A 19216-nucleotide genomic window follows, 5' to 3' on the forward strand; every position below is an offset into this window, starting at 1 on the left:
TTTTTTATAAAATATATGCTTCCTTAAACTCTTTAAGTACTTATATGTTGTATAAATGCTCATGTTGTTATATATATATATATATATATATATATATATATATATATATATATATATATATATATATATATATATATATATATATATATATACACACACACACACACACCCGGATCGGATATTGCTACTTAATTCTGTCAAATCTCTTCAAGTATGCAGCACTGGGCGTTGAGAAGTACAAGGTGCCCCATGCAATTTGTTTGAAATCAGAGCTCATCACTTAAACAACTGAACTTTAAATCATTTTCAGCCTTCATAATCTGGAGAGTTGAGGCAACACGGCCAAGGCGGCGCTGAGGCGACACGTCTGGGGTGGCGTTGAGGCGGCAACGGAGGCCGTGTGAAGAAGACGATGCCACCAAGGGGGAGGATAGGCGGCCGGAGCGGGCGCCACGGACTTGGTGGGAGGCTACGGCAAGAACAGCGGGGTTCGTGTTGACGAGGAGCAGCTCATTGAGAGTTACGGAGATTTAAGGGACATTTTTTGAATTAAAAAGTAAATGGGAATTAGGAATTAATTATTGTGCAAAGTGATGTCATCAAGATATAATTGAGAAATAATCAAATAAATAAGGTAATGATTATATTTTGTAGTTAAAATAAAAGATGATAGATTTAATGGTTCAAAGATAGTGAAGATCACAAGATTTCTAAAAGTCATGTCTACTACATAGGCATGACATCAACGGATATTGAGGTTGTCCGCAGGTACAGAGGCATGGTGCCTTAAGATTTCTAAAATTTGAGTATAATGGAATACATTGAACATCATAATTGTTTTGCTAAAAAAAATCACGTTTACTGCATGGGCATAACATCAATGGGTATTGAGCTTGTACGCGGGTACAGAGGCATTGCAGCCGACAGATTTGCAGAAGGAATGGCGATGGCCTTGTTTGGTCGTGCATATAAACATGCACATGTCCATGGTTGATTACATTGTTGCGCATGATGGCCTGGTGCCGGTGGCTCATGACTATTGACGATGGCAACTGAGCACATGCATCAACGTCGACGATGACAGCATTCAACAATGCAGGAAGCATGCAGCGACGCGTATATGAGGCTAGCAGCGGTGCAGACAGGGGATGCATGGCCAGCGAGCGGTGGGAAAGCATGCGGCAAGCCAGACATTGTCAGCCGAGGCCCGGGAAGAACGCAACTTCACCTCCCGCTCAGCAAGAGCTATTTATTCAGTGAGTTTGCTACGAATAGAACATAATGCATTATTAGAAAAGCGCCCGTGTTCGTAGCGGTATCATATTTCGAACAAATTTTTGTAACTATATACTCAAACATACAATTATACACTATTTTATACATACCATTTACCTATTTTTATAATTATATATTTTTTCATGTTTCGAACATTTTGTCTATTTTTACCACAATTGAGACCTTGTTGTTTGTTTTCATCATATATAGTTTCTCAAAAATGCTTGTTGCAACTAAAATTTAATATAAATATTTTTTCACAATATTGTTCTTCAGACACGTGCGATACTGCACGTGCACCCTTCTAGTATAAACAATAATTGAGCTGCATGTCATTGCATCGTCGGCGCTGGGATCAGTGATCACAAAAATGAAGGCGTGAACCACGCTGGTGGCGGCCAGCACGGGTGCACCCCGTCCTCCGGGTCCGGTATCCTCTTGATCACCTTTCCGAGCTTGAGGCAGTACACGCCCGTTTCCTGGAGCTCGGTGTCGTCTCGCGCGCCACGGTACTGGTAGTTGGCGCCGTGCGCCTGGCGTAGGCAGGCGTCCCCGACCTCGTCGTCCGTGAAGTAGATGATGCCGGCGGCGATGCCCCGGTGCTCCCTCGCCGACACGCACACGGTGCCGTTCACGCCAACGAAGAGCGCGGCGCCGCCCATGTCCGCCGCCTCCCACCGCCCGTTCGCCTGGTCCAGGACTTGCACCTCGAAGTGGACGCGCGTGATCCACTTGTTCATGTACGAGTACTCCCCCTTCTCTTCGACCACCTCCGTGTGCTTGAGCACGGCCATCAGCCGCCCGTCCGTCGACGCCGCGAGGTACTTGCGGCGCAGCTGCTTCTTCTCGTCGTGAGCAGCCGCAGCCAGCGGCGGCGCCACCACCTGGCTGGTGAACTCGCCGGTCTCGTCGTCGCATTGCCACGCCTCGACGCGGCCGGTGTACGTGACGGAGTAGAACCGGCCGTCGTGGTGGATCGCGTCCTCGACGCCATCGGGGGAGCGCGCCATCCTCCAGGCGGGAACGGGATCCTCCGCCACCACGAAGGCCGGTATCGTGGAGTGGAAATCCATAGTCGGGTGGCGTAATGCACCCGTCTATGCCCAGAGGGTAAGTATTCGGGGGTTAGTTAGGACTAGTTCGATCTCGCTGGAAGAACACGATGAATACAGCTGGTTTAGAGTGGTTCAGCCCGCCGGAGCGTAATATCCTACGTCCACTGTGTGTTGTATTGCTTGTGTTCCCTTCGTCTCGAGAGAGTCTGGAGAGTGTGTGAGCTTGAGAGAGCTTGTGTCTGCTTGTAGTGTGCAGCGAGCGCCTCTCTTTTATATCTCAAGGGGGACGCGTATATGGCCGTTGGGTCCCCGACAGGTGGGCCCAATGATGTAATATAAAATAACGTACTATTCAGACATTATGGCATTGCAGGCAACGGAGATCTCATTCCTGGATTTCCTTGCCTGCCCGCTGGGATCCTCCGTCCAGCATATCCATGCTCTGTCTTGTCGAAACGGCGCCAGGGTATAGCTTGCGGCGTTGCCTGCAGCATAGCTGAACGGGCCGTGTAGCTTGCGGCGTAGGCGGTATGATAGAAAAGTGCCGTGCCGTCGTATCCAATTAATGCGGCAGACGGCTGCACTGTGTACCTCGGTAATACGCGGTCTACAGTGAGGCCTGACAAAGGCTGCCCAGCGTGCCGCGGCGGCAGAGCACGCCTCAACCACCCGCATTGAATGCGGTGGGTAGGCGAGTGTTCCAGCGGAAGACTCGCGCCCGCGCCCGCGCCCGCGGGACACGTGGCGCCCTCGGACCCCGCCCCGGCGGAATGCTGGTTCTACGCGCGTGGGAGGTCTGGACAGGCGCGAGGAGGTCCCGGACCCCTATGGGGGTCCGCGCCCTCGGTTGTTGGTTCGGAGCTTCCCCTACTCAGGGACACGTGGCGTCACCGGACCTGTCCCAGAGCGTGGAGCGGGTCCGGGGCCGTTGACCCGGTGAGGTAAGAGCCTGACCCGTGGGGCCCGGCTGCTCCGCCTCTTATGGCGTAGTTACGGATGACTACGCGAGTTCTGCCTTACCTGAGTAGGAGTGGGTATCCCTGCTACAGAGTACCGACAGCCAGCCGGGGTGCCGATGTGCCTGTCCGTGATGAGCATGGCGGCGTAGCTGCCCAGCCTCGGGGACACCGAGAGGACGAACTTGGGGTAGAATTTCTGGCGCATCTGCGTGGCGGTGAGCGTGGACGTCGACCTTGTGGTAGAATTTCTGGCGCATCTGCGCGGCGGTGAGCGTGGACGTCCTCGGCTTGGGCCCCCAGTCCTTGTCCTCCGGCGGCGGAGGGCCTCCGAACTGGATCTGCAAGAAGGGCGCCACGTCGAGGTAGAACCATCGGCCCCAGAGCGAACGGAGGAACGGGATGGTGGTGATGGCCGGCAGGTCGGCGTGCTCCTCGGTGGCCGGGTTAGCCGTGCGGAGGCCCCCCTGCTCGTCGGCGGTGACGAGCCACCCGCCCGTGGAGCCGATGATGACGCGGCCGCGCATGTCGTCCGAGGTGCGCAAAGAGGCGGCCGGCTTCTCCTTCGCCATGGGCAGGGCCGTGGGCTTCTCCTCGGCCTCGCCGGGGAGGATGAGCCACGGCGCCTCCTGCCTCAGCATGCGGCGGCCCGACGCGCCGCAGACCGAGGCGAAGGCGAGGCGCCGGAGGAAGTCCAGGCGGCGGTGGATCTCGGCGTGCAGCTCCGCCGGGAGGTGTTGGACGACGGCTTCGACGATGCCGTGGCGCCGGGCGGCTTCGGCTTCCCGACGCCTCTGCCTCTGGCGCTGGTCCCGGCGGCGGCGCGAGGATTGCATGGTTGTTCGAGGGCTGGGATGACGACTAGGGCACGGCCGGGTTTGTTGGTTATATATGGTGATGCATCAAAGTCGGCGGATAGAGAGTTTTTTTGTGTTGCGACCTTTTCCTGCTTGACTCGACTTCGTGTAGACTAGGAGAAGGACACGCACACGCACCAATGACGGAATTTTCGGAAAGAAAACTCAACTCCCACCCGTGGGGACCCCAGCCCATATCATGGATTGCTGCCGCCGCGTGGTGACCAGACCAAAGAACACCTGGGGGGCGCTATTTGGCGATCGCGCGGCGCGGCAAGGAAGCAGCAAACAGCGCCGCAGCTGTCCAGCGACGCACGTGCACCACAAAGTAGTAGTAGCGAATAAGGTATTGACTTGCTTTACATTATGTCATCGGGATGTACTCTGCCTTCTACTCTCTTTTTTTCCGGGACAACAGGTGTGTGGGTGAATAATTGGGTGGGGGTTTCACATACATATGAATGTAGAAGTAAGGAAGAAGATTGAGAAAATAGAAACAAGAAACGTCGTGAGATTTGATTAAAAAAATATGGAACAATTCTCTATGATATTATGCTCAGGCTTACAGGAGGATAAATTAAAAAAAAAACTGTTTGGTTGTTGTTCTCCAACATAGAAAACTCAAATCCCTCCCGTGGGGACCCCAGCCCATATCATGGATTGCTGCCGCGTGGTGACTTTCAGCGATCTGACGATGCTTCTTGGGCAATTCAGGCTCGGTAGCCACCAGAACAAGGTGCTCTTTGATCGAGCTCGAACTCGGGCAGGCAGGAAGACACTCAAGAGATGTGAAGAAGCAGGCAGTTGTCTCATCAAACAGCAAGACTACCAACACAAAGTCAAATCTATATCTGTATTTATATACTTATTTCTAAAGCGAGTAAGATTTCCACCCAATTTTTTTGTTTGATCTATCAAAAATTTTGATTTGGTCCGTCTTAAGTCACTGACAATGTGAACCCTTGTCGTCCCCTAGTCCTGTCGGCATGCGAATTCGGTCATGTGTCCGGTTCGGTTACGTCTCCAGTCGCAAAATAGAATTCTAGAGGAACAAAGCGTTTGGTCCCTATTTCCCCTTTTCCTAACCTCTCTTTCCCTACCTTTCGCCGCATCCGAGTTCCATGCGAATCTGAAACCATCACGACCTCCTCGACTCACAAATAGAAGCTCCATCGACCTCTACATCGGGAGCTACGAATTCCTACGCGGCAGCGCGGACGTGCGGGACGAGATCGCGACGCACGAGCGCAGCGCTGTCGAGGTAGCCGTCCTAACAGAGATACGACTTAATTTCTAGGCGAGATCAATGAGTGCTGCGTGCAGCTGTGCAGAATCCGCCGAGGCTTAGGCATGCCTCAAGATTCTTCCACCAAGTGAAGGCCGAGAATGGAGAGCTGAGAGCAAGGCGACAGCCCTCGCTGGAGAGGACTGCTGGGCCGGTTCTCCAACTTTATTCCTGTGCCCGAGCTGCACGACGTGATGAATACATGTGTGGATGTAGCCGTTGCTAATCTCACAAGCCATGCATGAGGGGAGGCATAGGGAGGCAAAAGATTGGAGCCCATTGCTTCGTCTGAGAGACTGAGAGCAATGGAGTTGATGAGGATGACGGTACAGCCAGTCTGAGGCAACATTTTAAGATGCTCAAGCAGCAAAGGAGGCTGTAGACATGGTGTGAGCTCAAGATGCTTGTGAAAATGCCTGCCCAGCTAACAAAAGAAGCACTTAAAAGATAATCAAGCTATGCCTGACAAAACCGAAGACTAAATTTTGCTGCACTAGAGGTTGTTGTGAAATTGACTAACTTTGCTTGAGGAAGGTAATTTCAGGAATTAATATTGCCATTCATCTTTGCTTCCAAAGTTACGACAATATGTCTCTCTATTCTGCACCAAGAAATGTATATATATATATATATATATATATATATATATATATATATATATATATATATATATATATATAATAGGTCTATTGGGTACTCTGGGTTTGGGATAAGGTATTCTATACCCGACACCACCCCCGGGTCGGACCCGACCCAGACTTGATCCGCGTCTGGTTTTTTCTTCATTCGGTTTTTTGACTGCCGCCGGTTTTTGCCCCACCTCTCGGTCCCCAGCTCGCAACAATAGATCGTGCCCCACGATCCTCCGTCCCGTCCGCCCACAGGCGAATCAGATCCGCCGCACCTCTGTTCGCCCTCCCGCCGGCGAGGCCCCTGCCTTCATGCGCCGCCCGCCGCCCTCCCTCCTGCCTTCATGCACCGCTCTCCCCCTGCTTCCTGCTTCGCCGGCTCTCGTCCCGCCCGTGCAACACTCTGCTCCGCTGGACCCGGAGACACCCTGCGCCGCCGGCTGCCATTGGCGGGCTTCCCGTCGGTGACCCTCGGGCGACCCACGCTAACGGCTGTGCGGCCGTCCCCACTCCCTATCCGGCGAGGCACCATCGTCTGGCCCCCAATCTCGCGATTCGGGCCCTCCCGGCGACCCTCTGGCGAGGCGCGGTCCTGTCGCCGCCCCCTCTCGCCGTCCGGCGAGGTCCTAGCCGCCGGCTACCTGCAGCCTCTCGACGTCAGCGCGTCGCCCTGCGCGCTTCTGTCAGGTTCCCCCACATGCTCCCAAATTTCTTGCGTCTCTGTCCCCCGCCGGCCTCTCTCTGGTGAGGCGGTTCTACTGTTCTCCCCATCTCGCTGACCCGCCGAGACCCTTTGCCGGCGGCCCCCGTCGAGCTGCAGCTTAAAGCTGTCCGTGCCGGCCACCATGCAGAGAGGAACCTCCCGCCTGCTCCACCGGCGAGACCAACCGCCCTCACACCATCCTCGAGAGACCTTGCCCCGATGGAGCCTTCCGGTGCACATTTGTCTCCCATTCACTGCCTGCCGTGCTCTGCGAAGATATATTTCTATTCATTATATTTCAATGTATGCAGTGCTTAGTCCATAGTACTCCAATTCCATGTCTTTGCTAACTGAGGAGCCCTTTGGTCGGTTATATGAATTCATGCTGTTAGTATGTATCTTCATATGTTACGTATATTGAAATTCATTCCTAGGTTATTGTCTTTGCTAGATTAGTTATATGTTTGGTGCATTAATAATACGCTCCACCATTGATATAGAGGCGAGATATTTAAAGTTCATTCTGTTTATTACTCAAGCATCAAACTTGTATGTGTAGTAAAACTCATAGCTCATGCATCTACTTTTCATGCACTTGTACCTTTGTATATGCGCAGATTCGCTGTCCTCACACACTGAAGATGCTCAGCGTGGTTCCCCGCAGGCCAACTCAACTACAAGGTCATATGCGCAGCAATTTTTTTAATTAATTGTCAATGAAGTTCTTAAATATGTGTCCTATTTACTACATTTATTTGCCTGCCACATCAATTCCAAAACCTGGTTGATTGATCATGTGCATATATTGCTTAAACCATAGTATCCTAACTGTGCTGTAGCCATTTTTACTAACCCTCTTACTCATGAATATGCTCTTTTTAATCTTTTCACTAGGGTGGACACTGGGCAGAGGTTGGTGGATAGGATGCCTATCAATCCCAAGATAGCCGTGTTTGAGAGCACACAGGAGAGGTATGTGGATCTAATCAACTCAGGGCCGATGATTATTTGTGATAATTGTTAGCTAATATGGTTAGCTTTTGTACTTGCACGGCAAGGCTATCGCCTGCCTTGTGCCTTTCTGTTTCACGCATAGGATCAGATCGGCATCTCCCACGTGATTCTGTTTCTATAAGTCACGGTGGTTGAGATTGCCTAGATTAGGTCCCTATATATTGTACCCTGGTTTCTCAGATGACAATTAATCCAATATTGCGTGACCTAAATCTTCTATCATGGTATCAAGAGACCGTCACGATCCGTGACCTCTCGCTTCCGCACCCTAGTCGCCGACGTAGCTGCGCCGCTCCCCGTTGTGCCCATGGCGCCTCAGCCACCTCCCTCTGACGACAGCGCGCTCACTGCCGAGCAGCAGGAGCACGCGGCTGCTGAAGCTAAGAAGCTCGCCGCCGACCAGGAGAAGCGCAAGGCCCTTGCCGCCGAAGCTGACGCCGCTGCCCAGGCCGCTGCTGCCGCCGCAGAACGCGTGCGCGCCGCCGCCGCCGCCCTCGAGAAGGAGCGGCGCGCCGCCGCCGATCTCGCCCATCAGGCTGAAGAGGCCCGCAGACGGGCCGATCCACCCAAGGAGGACAACGACGACCCACCAGCGGACGACGCCGCCGCCTTCGAAGCCGCTGTCATCGCCAATCTCCATGCCCAGGCCGCCGGTGTGGAGAACATCTGGACTCTTGTGTCTGTCGTCCTTGATCCGCTGTCCAATCACTATGATCGGTGGCGTGATCTCGTTCTCCTCACCCTGGATCGCAACGCTCTCTCCAGCCACGTCCTCTCCGATGCCGCCCACCCTGGTGTTTCGGCATGGAGGCGCATGGACGCCGTCGTGCTCTCTTGGATCTACGGCGCGGTCACCACGGAGATCATGGACTCCGTCCGCGTCCGCGGCGGCACTGCTCGCCAAGCGTGGCTTGGCATCGAGGCGCAGTTCTTGGGCAACAGCTAAACTCGCGCGCTGCGCCTTGACGCCGAGTTCCGCGCCTTCTCTCAGGGTGAGCTATCCATCAGCGACTACTGCCGCCAGATGAAGTCCATGGCGGCCAAGCTCCGGGACCTCGGCGAGGTCATCAACGATCGCACCCTCGTCCTCAATGTTCTGCGCGGCCTCAACGACAAGTTCGGTCACATGCGGATTCACTTTCGCCGTGGCCCGTTCCCTTCGTTCGACGAGGTCCGCAATGAGCTGCTCCTCGAGGAACTCATCACCGGCACTCCTGCATCGTCTTCTCCGAGTGCTCTCCTCGCCAATGCCCCGAAGAGCTCCGATACACCAATGCCGCCTGCTCCCAGCACTGGTGGCCCTGCGACCACTCCTACCGGCAGCGGGCCACAGCCACGACCCTCCACCACGGCGTCCTCCGGCAACTCCAACCGCCGCCGACGTCGGAACAAGGGCAATAGCCCGTGGCCGTCCCTCTACAACCCCTGGACGGGCAAGATCACCATGTGGCCTAACCAGGGGGGTGACACCGGCCATCATCAAGGACAGCAGCGCCCTCCATCTCAGCAGAACGCGCCGAACCCGCGCGCCGGGAACCCGCAGACGGCCCAGGCCTTCCAGCAAGCGTAGGCCTATCAGCAGGCCATGCTCGCCGCCTACGTCCAGCAGCAGCAGGCGCCGCGTCCTCCGTCACCACAGTGGCAACAGGCGTACTACCAGCAGCAGCCTCCGGTGCAGCCACCTGTGCCGCCTCTATCCTCGCCATGGACTCCTTGGTCAGGCGGGTGGGATCAGCAGCATCTTGCCAACAACTTCAGCACGATGACTCTGAACCCCCCCAACACCACCGAGTGGGTTGTCGACTCCGGCGCGTCCGCTCACATGACGCCCGACATCGGTAACGTCTCGCTGTTTCGCCCGCCACGTTCCGCTTATCCTTCCTCCATTATCATTGGCAATGGTTCCACTCTCCTTGTTACAGCTTCTAGTCATTCAGTCTTACCTAGCCCCTTTTATCTTAATAATATTCTTGTTGCTCCTGATATTATTAAGAACCTTCTATCTGTTCGCCAGTTTACCACTGATAACCGTTGTTCCATTGAGTTTGACCCGTTTGGCCTCTCTGTGAAGGATCTTCGCACCAGGAACGTGATCACCAGGTGCAATAGCGCTGGCCCGCTCTACTCGTTGTCCCTCCCGGCGTCATCTTCCTCACAGCGCGCCCTTGTTGCTGCCACCGCCACACCAGTCGACACTTGGCATCGCCGCCTTGGCCACCCCGGCTCTGAGGCCCTGTCCAAGCTCATTAGTACTACAGCCATCTCCTGTAATAAAAGCACAATCGACACCTTATGTCATGCATGCCAGCTTGGTTGTCACATCCGTTTGCCTTTTCACAATTCAAACTCTCGTGCACTCAAGAATTTTGATTTGATTCATTGTGATCTTTGGACATCTCCTGTGTCAAGTGTGTCCAGTTACAAGTATTATCCTGTCATTCTTGATGATTGATCTCATTACTTATGGACGTTTCCACTTCGTCTAAAGTCTGAGACGTTTGCTGCACTAACCAATTTCTTTACATATGTGCGAACCCAGTTCGGATGTCCCATCAAGAGTGTTCAATGTGATAACGGCCAAGAATTTGATAATTCTTCTTCCCGGTCCTTCTTCCTTACCAATGGCGTGCAGCTACGGATGTCTTGCCCGTACACCTCCTCCCAAAACGGTAAAGCTGAGCGTATGATTCGTTCCATTAACAACATCGTGCGCTCAATGCTGTTTCAGGCGTCCCTCTTTGCCTCTTACTGGGTCGAAGGCCTTCACACGACAACTTACCTGTTGAACCGCCTCCCCACCAAGACGCTCGACTTCGGGACGCCCTTCTTCCACCTGTACGGATCCCACCCATCCTACGCGCATCTCCGTGTGTTCGGTTGTGCTTGCTACCCTAACCTGTCCGCCACAGCGCCGCACAAGCTCTCGCCTCGGTCCACCCTTTGCATCTTTCTTGGCTATTCCTCCGATCACAAGGGGTACCGGTGTCTTGATCTGTTGTCGAACCGGATTATCATCTCTAGACACGTTGTCTTTGATGAGGCTTCCTTTCCCCGTTCCAAGACACCACCATCGACCACTGACCTTGAGCTCCTGTCTACTGACCATACGACCAGTGTTCCCCCCATTGGTCCTCCTTCTTCCCATGCAGGTTGTGACGGCGGCACTCCAGGCTTGCCATCGCTCGCGCCACGCGCGGCACGTCCTACACCGGTCCTCCACCCGCTCGTCATCGCGCCACGCGCGGCCCCGGCGATGCCCGCGCCACGTGCGGCCTCCTCCGACTCAGCGACGCCCGCGCCATGTGCGGCCTCCTCCGACTCGGCGACGCCCGCGCCACGCGCGGCCCCCTCCGACTCGGGGACGCCCGCGCCACGCGCGGCCTCCTCCGACTCGGCGACGCCAGCACCCCGTGCGCTGGTCCCCCCGCTACCGCATGTGTACACACGGCGCCCGCGTCCGCCCGCTGCGACTGGCTCTGCGCCCAGCCCGAGCAGTGCTGCGGCTGGCCCAGCGCCCGGCCCGAGCAGTGCTGCGGCTGGCCCAGCGCCCGGACCGAGCGGTGCTGTGGCTGGCCCTCCTCTTCCCAAGGGTGCCGTGCCGGTCGCCCCCGTCGTCAACAACCACTCGATGGCGACCCGCAGAAAACATGGCTTCCGTCAGCCCTCCCTCCTCCATGCCTCGACGACACCATCGCCCATCCCCAAGACATACAGAAGCGCACTTGCTGACCCTAACTGGCGTGCTGCCATGGAAGAGGAATTCTCTGCGCTGATGTCCAACAACACCTGGGATTTGGTGCCTCGGCCCCCAGGCGCCAACATTGTCACAGGCAAGTGGATCTTTCGCCACAAGTACCATGCTGACGGCTCCCTTGATCGCTACAAGGCACGTTGGGTTCTTCGAGGATTCACGCAACGGCCTGGCGTCGACTACGATGAGACTTTCAGTCCAGTCGTTAAGCCCGCCACCATTCGCACAGTCCTATCCCTAGCTTTATCGCAGCAGTGGCCTGTTCATCAACTCGATGTGAAGAACGCCTTCTTGCATGGCACTTTGTCTGAGACGGTCTACTGCAGTCAGCCTACGGGGTTCCTTGACACAGCTCGTCCTGATCATGTTTGCAAGCTCAACAGATCGCTCTATGGATGGAAGCAAGCACCTCGTGCGTGGTACAGCCGTTTTACTACTTTCCTGCTCTCCATTGGTTTTGTTGAAGCAAAGTCGGACACGTCATTGTTCATCTATCGCCATGGTCATGACACCGTCTACTTGCTTCTCTATGTGGATGATATTGTGCTCACAGCTTCCAATCCTGCTCTCCTTCAGCGCACCATCACCGCTCTACAGCAGGAATTCTCGATGAAGGATCTCGGTGAGCTTCATCATTTTCTGGGCATTGCTGTTCAGCGCCGATCTGGTGGATTGTTTCTCTCACAGCGACAGTACACCCTGGACATTCTGGAACGTGCCAACATGACTCAGTGTAAGCCGTGCAGCACACCAGTGGGTACCCAGACTAAGCTTTCAGCGACAGATGGTAACCCTGTGACCGACGCCACGGACTACAGAAGCCTGGTTGGTGCCTTGCAGTACCTCACCTTCACGCGGCCAGATATCTCCTATGCTGTGCAGCAGGTGTGCCTTCACATGCATGCTCCGCGTGAGCCTCACCTATCGGCTGTGAAGCGCATTCTGCGTTATTTGCGCGGCACTCTTGATCATGGGCTCCTTCTTCGACCGTCGTCGCCTTCCGAGCTTGTGGTCTACACTGACGCCGACTGGGCGGGTTGCCCGGACACCCGTAAGTCCACCTCAGGCTTTGCAGTTTTCTTGGGCTGCAATCTGGTTTCCTGGTCCTCCAAGCGCCAGACTACGGTGTCCCGTTCCAGTGCTGAGGCTGAGTACAGGCAGTTGCAAATGGTGTTGCTGAGGCTTGTTGGCTGCGACAGCTACTTCTGGAACTTCACTGTCCTCTCACACGGTCCACACTTGTCTATTGTGACAATGTAAGTGTTGTGTATCTCTCCACCAATCCGGTTCAACATCAACGTACGAAGCATGTCGAGATTGATCTCCACTTCGTCCGTGAGCGTGTTGCTGTTGGTGACGTTCGTGTGCTTCACGTCCCGACGACATCCCAGTTTGCAGATATCTTCACCAAGGGTCTTCCTACCTCAGTGTTCACAGAATTCAGGACCAGTCTGAACATTTGTGCACCCGAAGTTCAGACTGGGGGGGGGGGGTGTTAGCTAATATGGTTAGCTTTTGTACTTGCACGGCAAGGCTATCGCCTGCCTTGTGCATAGGATCAGATCGGCATCTCCCACGTGATTCTGTTTCTATAAGTCACGGTGGTTGAGATTGCCTAGATTAGGTCCCTATATATTGTACCCTGGTTTCTCAGATGACAATTAATCCAATATTGCGTGACCTAAATCTTCTATCAATAATGATGATTAGGCTGAAGATTCAAATCGAGTACCCGCTGCTGTTTTCAGTCAATAAGCATTTGATCAACCCTGCTGGTGATTGATTGCCCGCATTGATGGTGTCGAGTTGTGATTGGATCCCTGGTGTTATTTGGAGTCGTAAGCGTACGTATTAGCATTCCCAAATTTAGTGACAGCTGGTGCAGGAGCAACAAGTTTAGCTTTGTTCTAATTTGGTGACCTGAGCAGTTACAAGTATTTTTGGCATATTCTGTTGCACCTCGTCGCCTCCTGGTCTGACATGCTCATGGAGTCATGGTGCTCCTTAGGCAGCTCATCAGTAGCATGAGAGCACCCATCTCTTATTGATTGGTTATTTTATATGATTTGTTGATTGTTCCTTGGACAAAGGCACGCTTAATCTGTTTAATTGAATTACAGTTTTAGTGGCTTTATATTAAAAAGATCTTTTGTTAGTAGAAAAAATGTATAGTAATTGGATTTATTATCCTCGTGTTGGGCTAAGAATTCTTCCTTTGTATGCCTGATTTGGAGAACAAATGTGATTTCCTTCGTGATGATCATAGATGTTTACTTAGTATGTTCAGGCCTTTGCTGTCATGCATATAGTAAATTTCAACATATAACAGAGCTGTAAATAACTAGTACATCATGATGGCTACATCCCAAGATATTGTTGGCATGGATGGCTGTAGTTCCCCCATGGAGTTTCCTTAACACCTAAAATGGGTTGCAAACCATGCCTCAAAATTTATCACTGCAAAATCCTCATGAAATCTTCATAATGCACTGTATGCAATTTTTCAGTTTGTTGTGGCAGCTTCACCTACCAGAAATCGTTCCAGATTCCTGCTATAGAGTCCAAGAAATGCACTGTTGAATTTAGTCTTGCTTACTATGTGAATGTTGTACAACTCATATAATTTTGTTGTTAAATGTTATAATTTAATTGTTCCTTGTTTGATTTTCTTAGTGTGCATGCAACAACTCGATTCTGAGCTCTGTCACGGTGGAAGGTGCTTCAGATCAAGTGTCAATCCCACAAATCAGTCTGGCAGCTGAGTTCTGCTGGCAGTCAAGGCTGGCGAATTGCCTTGCATTCATGTATGTTGATTTATTTTGGTTGAGATTAGAGAAGCATGATGGAAGGCCTTTGCTTTTGCTGGTACTGAAGCAATATTAGTAAAGAAACTCTTTCGATTCTATTGACCTTGCTAGCATTTTGGAGCAATATAATAATTCTATAATTAGACATTAGGCATAATGTAGTACTAATATATCTATCAAACTCTACATGTGGTTAGTTTTATGAAATTATGCCAGTATCTCTTCTTAGATTGCACCTATTAGACTTTAGGCATATTGTGGTACCACTTTATCTTTATATATGTAGGCGTTGATATTTCTGATTTGAAGTTTCTGATTTGTCGTCAGTTGGATATTCACTGTTGTTGATGTTGGCGCTGGCAAAGGCATCAGAGCAGACGCCATCAAGAAAAGCGACAACATGTCGAGGTTGTCGTCCATGAGCTAGCAGAGTATGCTGTGCAGCGCTGGAGGTGGCGGCCCAAATAGCATGAAGAACATGGAAGGAGAGGAGGAGGAGGAGGATGGCACGGATTCGGATTGTAAGTTGTGTCTGCATTATTCATTTGCTGACTGTCTGGTAGTATCTTCCTTAATCATATATAGCTGAACCTGTCATATGCATTTACACATCGCCTGCCTCTCGATTGACTTTCAGTTGTGGTGTTAGACTTAGACCTGTAATGCCATAACCTAATTAAAGTTCATCCATCAAGGAAGATGTGAGCAGAGGCGGCGAGGCAGCAATGGTTGGCTCAGCAGTCAGCAACAACAAGCTTTTCTTGTTCTCAGTTTCTCGTGCAGAAGATGGATTGGATGGATTCAACAGGTTCGAAGCTAGCTGAAAAAAACGGCTACAAGGGGCAAGATGAGCCTTGAGTCAGACACAAACAATTAGATTTGTTGTTCAATTTGTATTCCTTGACTCACATGGCTACTCATTTGATAATAAGCCTTTGCAAAATACGTATGACTTGATCGGAAATATTGTAGCGGCACTGCCTTATGGATTAGGAATAAAATACTTAATTTGTTGAGTAAAGCACCAGCACACAAGCAATAAACAATTTAGAAAAATGCACTTCAGTTCATAAAAAGTGCCTTGCGGATGAAAAGCTCCCTCCGAATCAGGCACATGAATCAATTTTATATCCTCCGCATGCATATGAATCAATTTTATATCCTCCAATTAGAGCACTTGCTTTCCTCCAGTACACGTCCCTACGAAACCGTATCTGCGCGAGGGACAAAAAATAGATTTGGTAGAGCATAAAATTGGAACCCGAACAGATCAATCCGAATTCCAATCGGAATCTGAACAATCAATACGGATTGAAAGAGCATAAAATTGATTGATTTGGTAGAGAATTAGAGAGTAGAGAATTAGGGAGAATTATTAGAGAATTAGTAGAGAATTAGTGGACAATTAGAGAGAATTAGAGAAATAAAAAGAATTAGTTAGAGAATTTAGTTATTTTATTTATATACATTAGTTAGAGAATTTAGTTAGAGAAGGAAATGGAGAGAATTTAGTTAGAGAATGTAGTCATTATTTTTTTGCCATTATTTGATATTATCTAGAATTTAGTTATTTCATATATAGAAGGAAATGAAGAGAATTTAGAGAGAATTTAGTTATTTCTATTATTATGTCTTATGTAGTGTATAATTGTGTCATTCAAAGATTTTATTTAATCATATATTTAACGGTTAGACGACGACGACATGTATTGCACTGTATAATGTAATGACGACGACGAGTAATGACGAGTAACGACGATGAGTAATAATTTTATGTACAATTCTTGATTACAAGTATTGTATTTGTAATTTAGATTGATTTAAATTAATTCTCGAGCTCGAATCCGTTAGTATTCGCTCTCTAACTCACTCACGCATTCGCCGTCCCTCGACCCTCGACCCCGACTCTCAACCCCGTCCCTCGACTCTCGACCTCGACCCTCAACCCTAGACCTCGACCCTCAACCCTCAACATCGTTCCTCGACCCTGTTCCACGACACACACACACACTCCCACTAACACACACAGACACACACACACTGTCTAATACACTCTAACACACACACTCTCTAACACACTCTAACACAATTGTATAAAGTATCGACCCTCGACACACACTCACACTAACACACACACACACTCTAACACACACACACAAACACACCATAACACACTCTAACACATTTATATAAAGTATCGACCCTCGACCCTTGACACACACACTCACACACTGACTCACACACACTAACTCTCTCTCTCTCTTTCTCTGTCCCACTAACACACAAACACACAGACACACACACCCACACACACAGACTCACACACACACTCACTAACTCTCTCTCTCTCTCTCTTTCTCTGTCCCTCTAACATACACACACACTCTCTCTCAAACACGCATATTCGTTCAAAGAATTGAATTCTCCTGCTTCATTTAAGGATGGACACATACTCTAACACATTTTTACGATTTCAGTTAAGGATGGATCCCTTCGGTGATGACGAGGTCGCCAGGCAATACATGTTGGACGCAATAAACGAAGATATGAGGGCCAACACCACCCAGCCAATCGCTGAAGAAGATGCTCGGACAGCTGATTCGTTCCTGAATATGTCTGGAGATGTTGATGAAGAAGATGATGACTTTGCGCCGCCGCCCAATCAATAGCAGCATGTTCCAGTACGAATCTTAAAACTATATGCATGGTGACTTCGGTAGATTAGTTTTGCGATTAACATATCTTTTCTGTAATTTAGTCGACCTCCGCATCGACTTCGTTGAGCCAGTCAAAAGGGAGACGCCGGCCAACCAAGAAAATGGAGGGAAGACAGGTCATCACAGAAGTGGACGCAGAGGGCTGTCCAAGTGTTCCAGAGGCTGCTAATACAAAATTTGTCAACCAATGTGGGGTTATTGTTCGGGCAAGAATTCCGATCACCACAAGACTATGAAAAACGAGCAAACCCGAAGAACAGCAACACGCCGTGCCTGCACATCAGAAGGAAATGCTATGGGCAAAACTCAAGGATATGTTCACTCTTCTTGAAGGAGTTGACCAAGAACTTGTGAAGAAATGTGCCTTGAAAAAGATGGCCCTTGCCTTTGCAACTTTCAAGAAGAAGTTGTACATCAATTACATCAAGAAGGATAAGGAGTCGAACTGGGACGATCTTCCTCAGGATAAACCATACTGGGAGGAGTTCAAACAATACAAACTATCAGAGGAAGCCCAAGAAAAATCCGAACAGGCCAAGGTGAATGCAGCAAATAAGAAGTACAGCCACCACCTTGGGGCTGCCGGGTACAAGAAGTCAGTTAAAAAATGGCAGAAGATGGAGTAGGACCTTATGGATAGAGGCTTCAGGCCGACGACTTGGGATTGGCCGGATAGATCCAAGTGGTGGTTATTTGCTAATGGCGTGACACTAAACCAGTTGGATGGAAGTTTGGTCGTGCCCGAGCATATGCAAGAAGTGTCCCGCGATCTAGTCGCTGCAATAGATGAGACCCAACACGGAATATTCCAGTCTCAAAGGGAGAATGATGAGCTGACAAGGGCATTAAAGAATCCGGAACACCCTGGACGAGCCCGCGGCATTGGCGTGGTCCCATGGAAAGTTGCTTGGGCCGGAGATTCCTCTTACAAGACTCACCGAAAGAGCAAAGCCGAACAGGAAGAGAAACTCCGTGCCATGCAAGAAGAGATGAACAGGAAGGTTGTGTCCTTGAAATCTTAGATGGACGCCAGGGTCAATGAGGCAGTGCAGCTAGCTCTGAGCCAAAGGGGCACTACTGGGTCGCACCCGGATGTTGTGATAAGCCCGGCCTCTCAGCGACGCAGCAGCTGTGCATCCACGGCGGCGCCCGACGTACAAGCGGAATAGCACCCCCGGATTGAGCTAACGGTGGTAGATGACCAGAGGTATCCAGTGGATGATGTCACCATGCCGACACCGTGCGAGCTTCATGTGCGAGCAAGAAATATATCCATTCATGTTGCATACGGGTCAGCCCTGCCCCTGAATCCTTGTACTACAATTCATGGAAGGCCGATACCCCCTGGCTACACCTCCGTCACAGTCGAGCAGATAGTTGAAAATAATGAGGATCTTGAGCTCGACTTCGTTGGAGGGGATGGAGAGAAGACATTGGGAGACGCACTGCACGGGGTCGTTCTATGGTGCAAGGCCGACATCAAACTTACTGCAAGCACAACGGCTCCCGTGCAGACCGATCGCCCGTCTCCCTCACTTTCGTCCCCACAACCAGCTCCTTAACCACCGTCTCCGCCGGCGCAAAGGGACACGAGTACTCCAACTCCTCCTGTACTAGAAAAAGGAAAGAAAAAGACAGCATCCCTCCCAGCGGCTGGACCCTCAAAGAAGAAGCAGAAAACGGTCGAAAGAAAATTGACCTACGAGAAGACCGCTGAGGAGTTGGAAGAGGACACTGCTCGATATATAAAAGAACAGTTGAATCCTAAAGTCCCCCCGTCGAGGGAAAAGGTACCTCTAGAATTAGGGAAAAAGCTTCTCGCGAGCCTAGACAACCCACCACCACCGAAAAACTTACCCTCGAACTATGAACGTACTCTGACAAAGGCACACAAGGTGAGAAATGTGAAGAAAAAAATGTGGCAAGACCATTCCTCAGCTTGGCACACAACAAAAAGAACTCGAACCCCTACGGGTGCCAGGGTTGCCACTCCTACACCCGACGGACGTACAACTCCAGGCGGACCTACAGGCCGCGATATTTCTTTCTGAAACTGGATTAACGCTAGAGGAAGCAACGGGGCAAGTGGAGGCGGAAATCCCTGTCGCTCCCGTTCTTACTCCATTCCAGCATAGAAAACCTTTTGTCACTGAGGAAGAGGAGAAAA

General features: G+C 51.0%; 1 protein-coding gene and 1 long non-coding RNA gene across 3 annotated transcripts; one reads left to right on the plus strand and one right to left on the minus strand.

Moving 5' to 3' along the window:
• Nucleotides 1-1637: 1637 nt before the first annotated feature.
• On the minus strand, nucleotides 1638-2348 carry LOC120639897. Its single transcript, XM_039915821.1, has one exon. The coding sequence runs from the start codon at nucleotides 2346-2348 to the stop codon at nucleotides 1638-1640; it is 711 nt and encodes a 236-aa protein (XP_039771755.1).
• An 11808-nt stretch (nucleotides 2349-14156) lies between these two features.
• Nucleotides 14157-15353, plus strand: LOC120642868. Of its 2 annotated transcripts, XR_005662763.1 has the most exons (3): nucleotides 14157-14329; nucleotides 14660-14853; nucleotides 14970-15353. It is a non-coding gene; the product is annotated as an uncharacterized LOC120642868 (long non-coding RNA). The 2 variants fall into 2 exon arrangements; XR_005662762.1 differs by lacking the exon at nucleotides 14157-14329 and having other exon boundaries at nucleotides 14372-14853.
• Nucleotides 15354-19216: the final 3863 nt, after the last annotated feature.

This window comes from Panicum virgatum, chromosome 7K, assembly GCF_016808335.1.
Source record: "Panicum virgatum strain AP13 chromosome 7K, P.virgatum_v5, whole genome shotgun sequence".
NCBI lineage: Eukaryota > Viridiplantae > Streptophyta > Magnoliopsida > Poales > Poaceae > Panicum > Panicum virgatum.

What these genes read in the sequence shown, in the direction of transcription:
- LOC120639897 (XM_039915821.1), bottom strand. Translation starts at nt 2,348, where the DNA reads ATGGATTTCCACTCCACGATACCGGCCTTCGTGGTGGCGGAGGATCCC.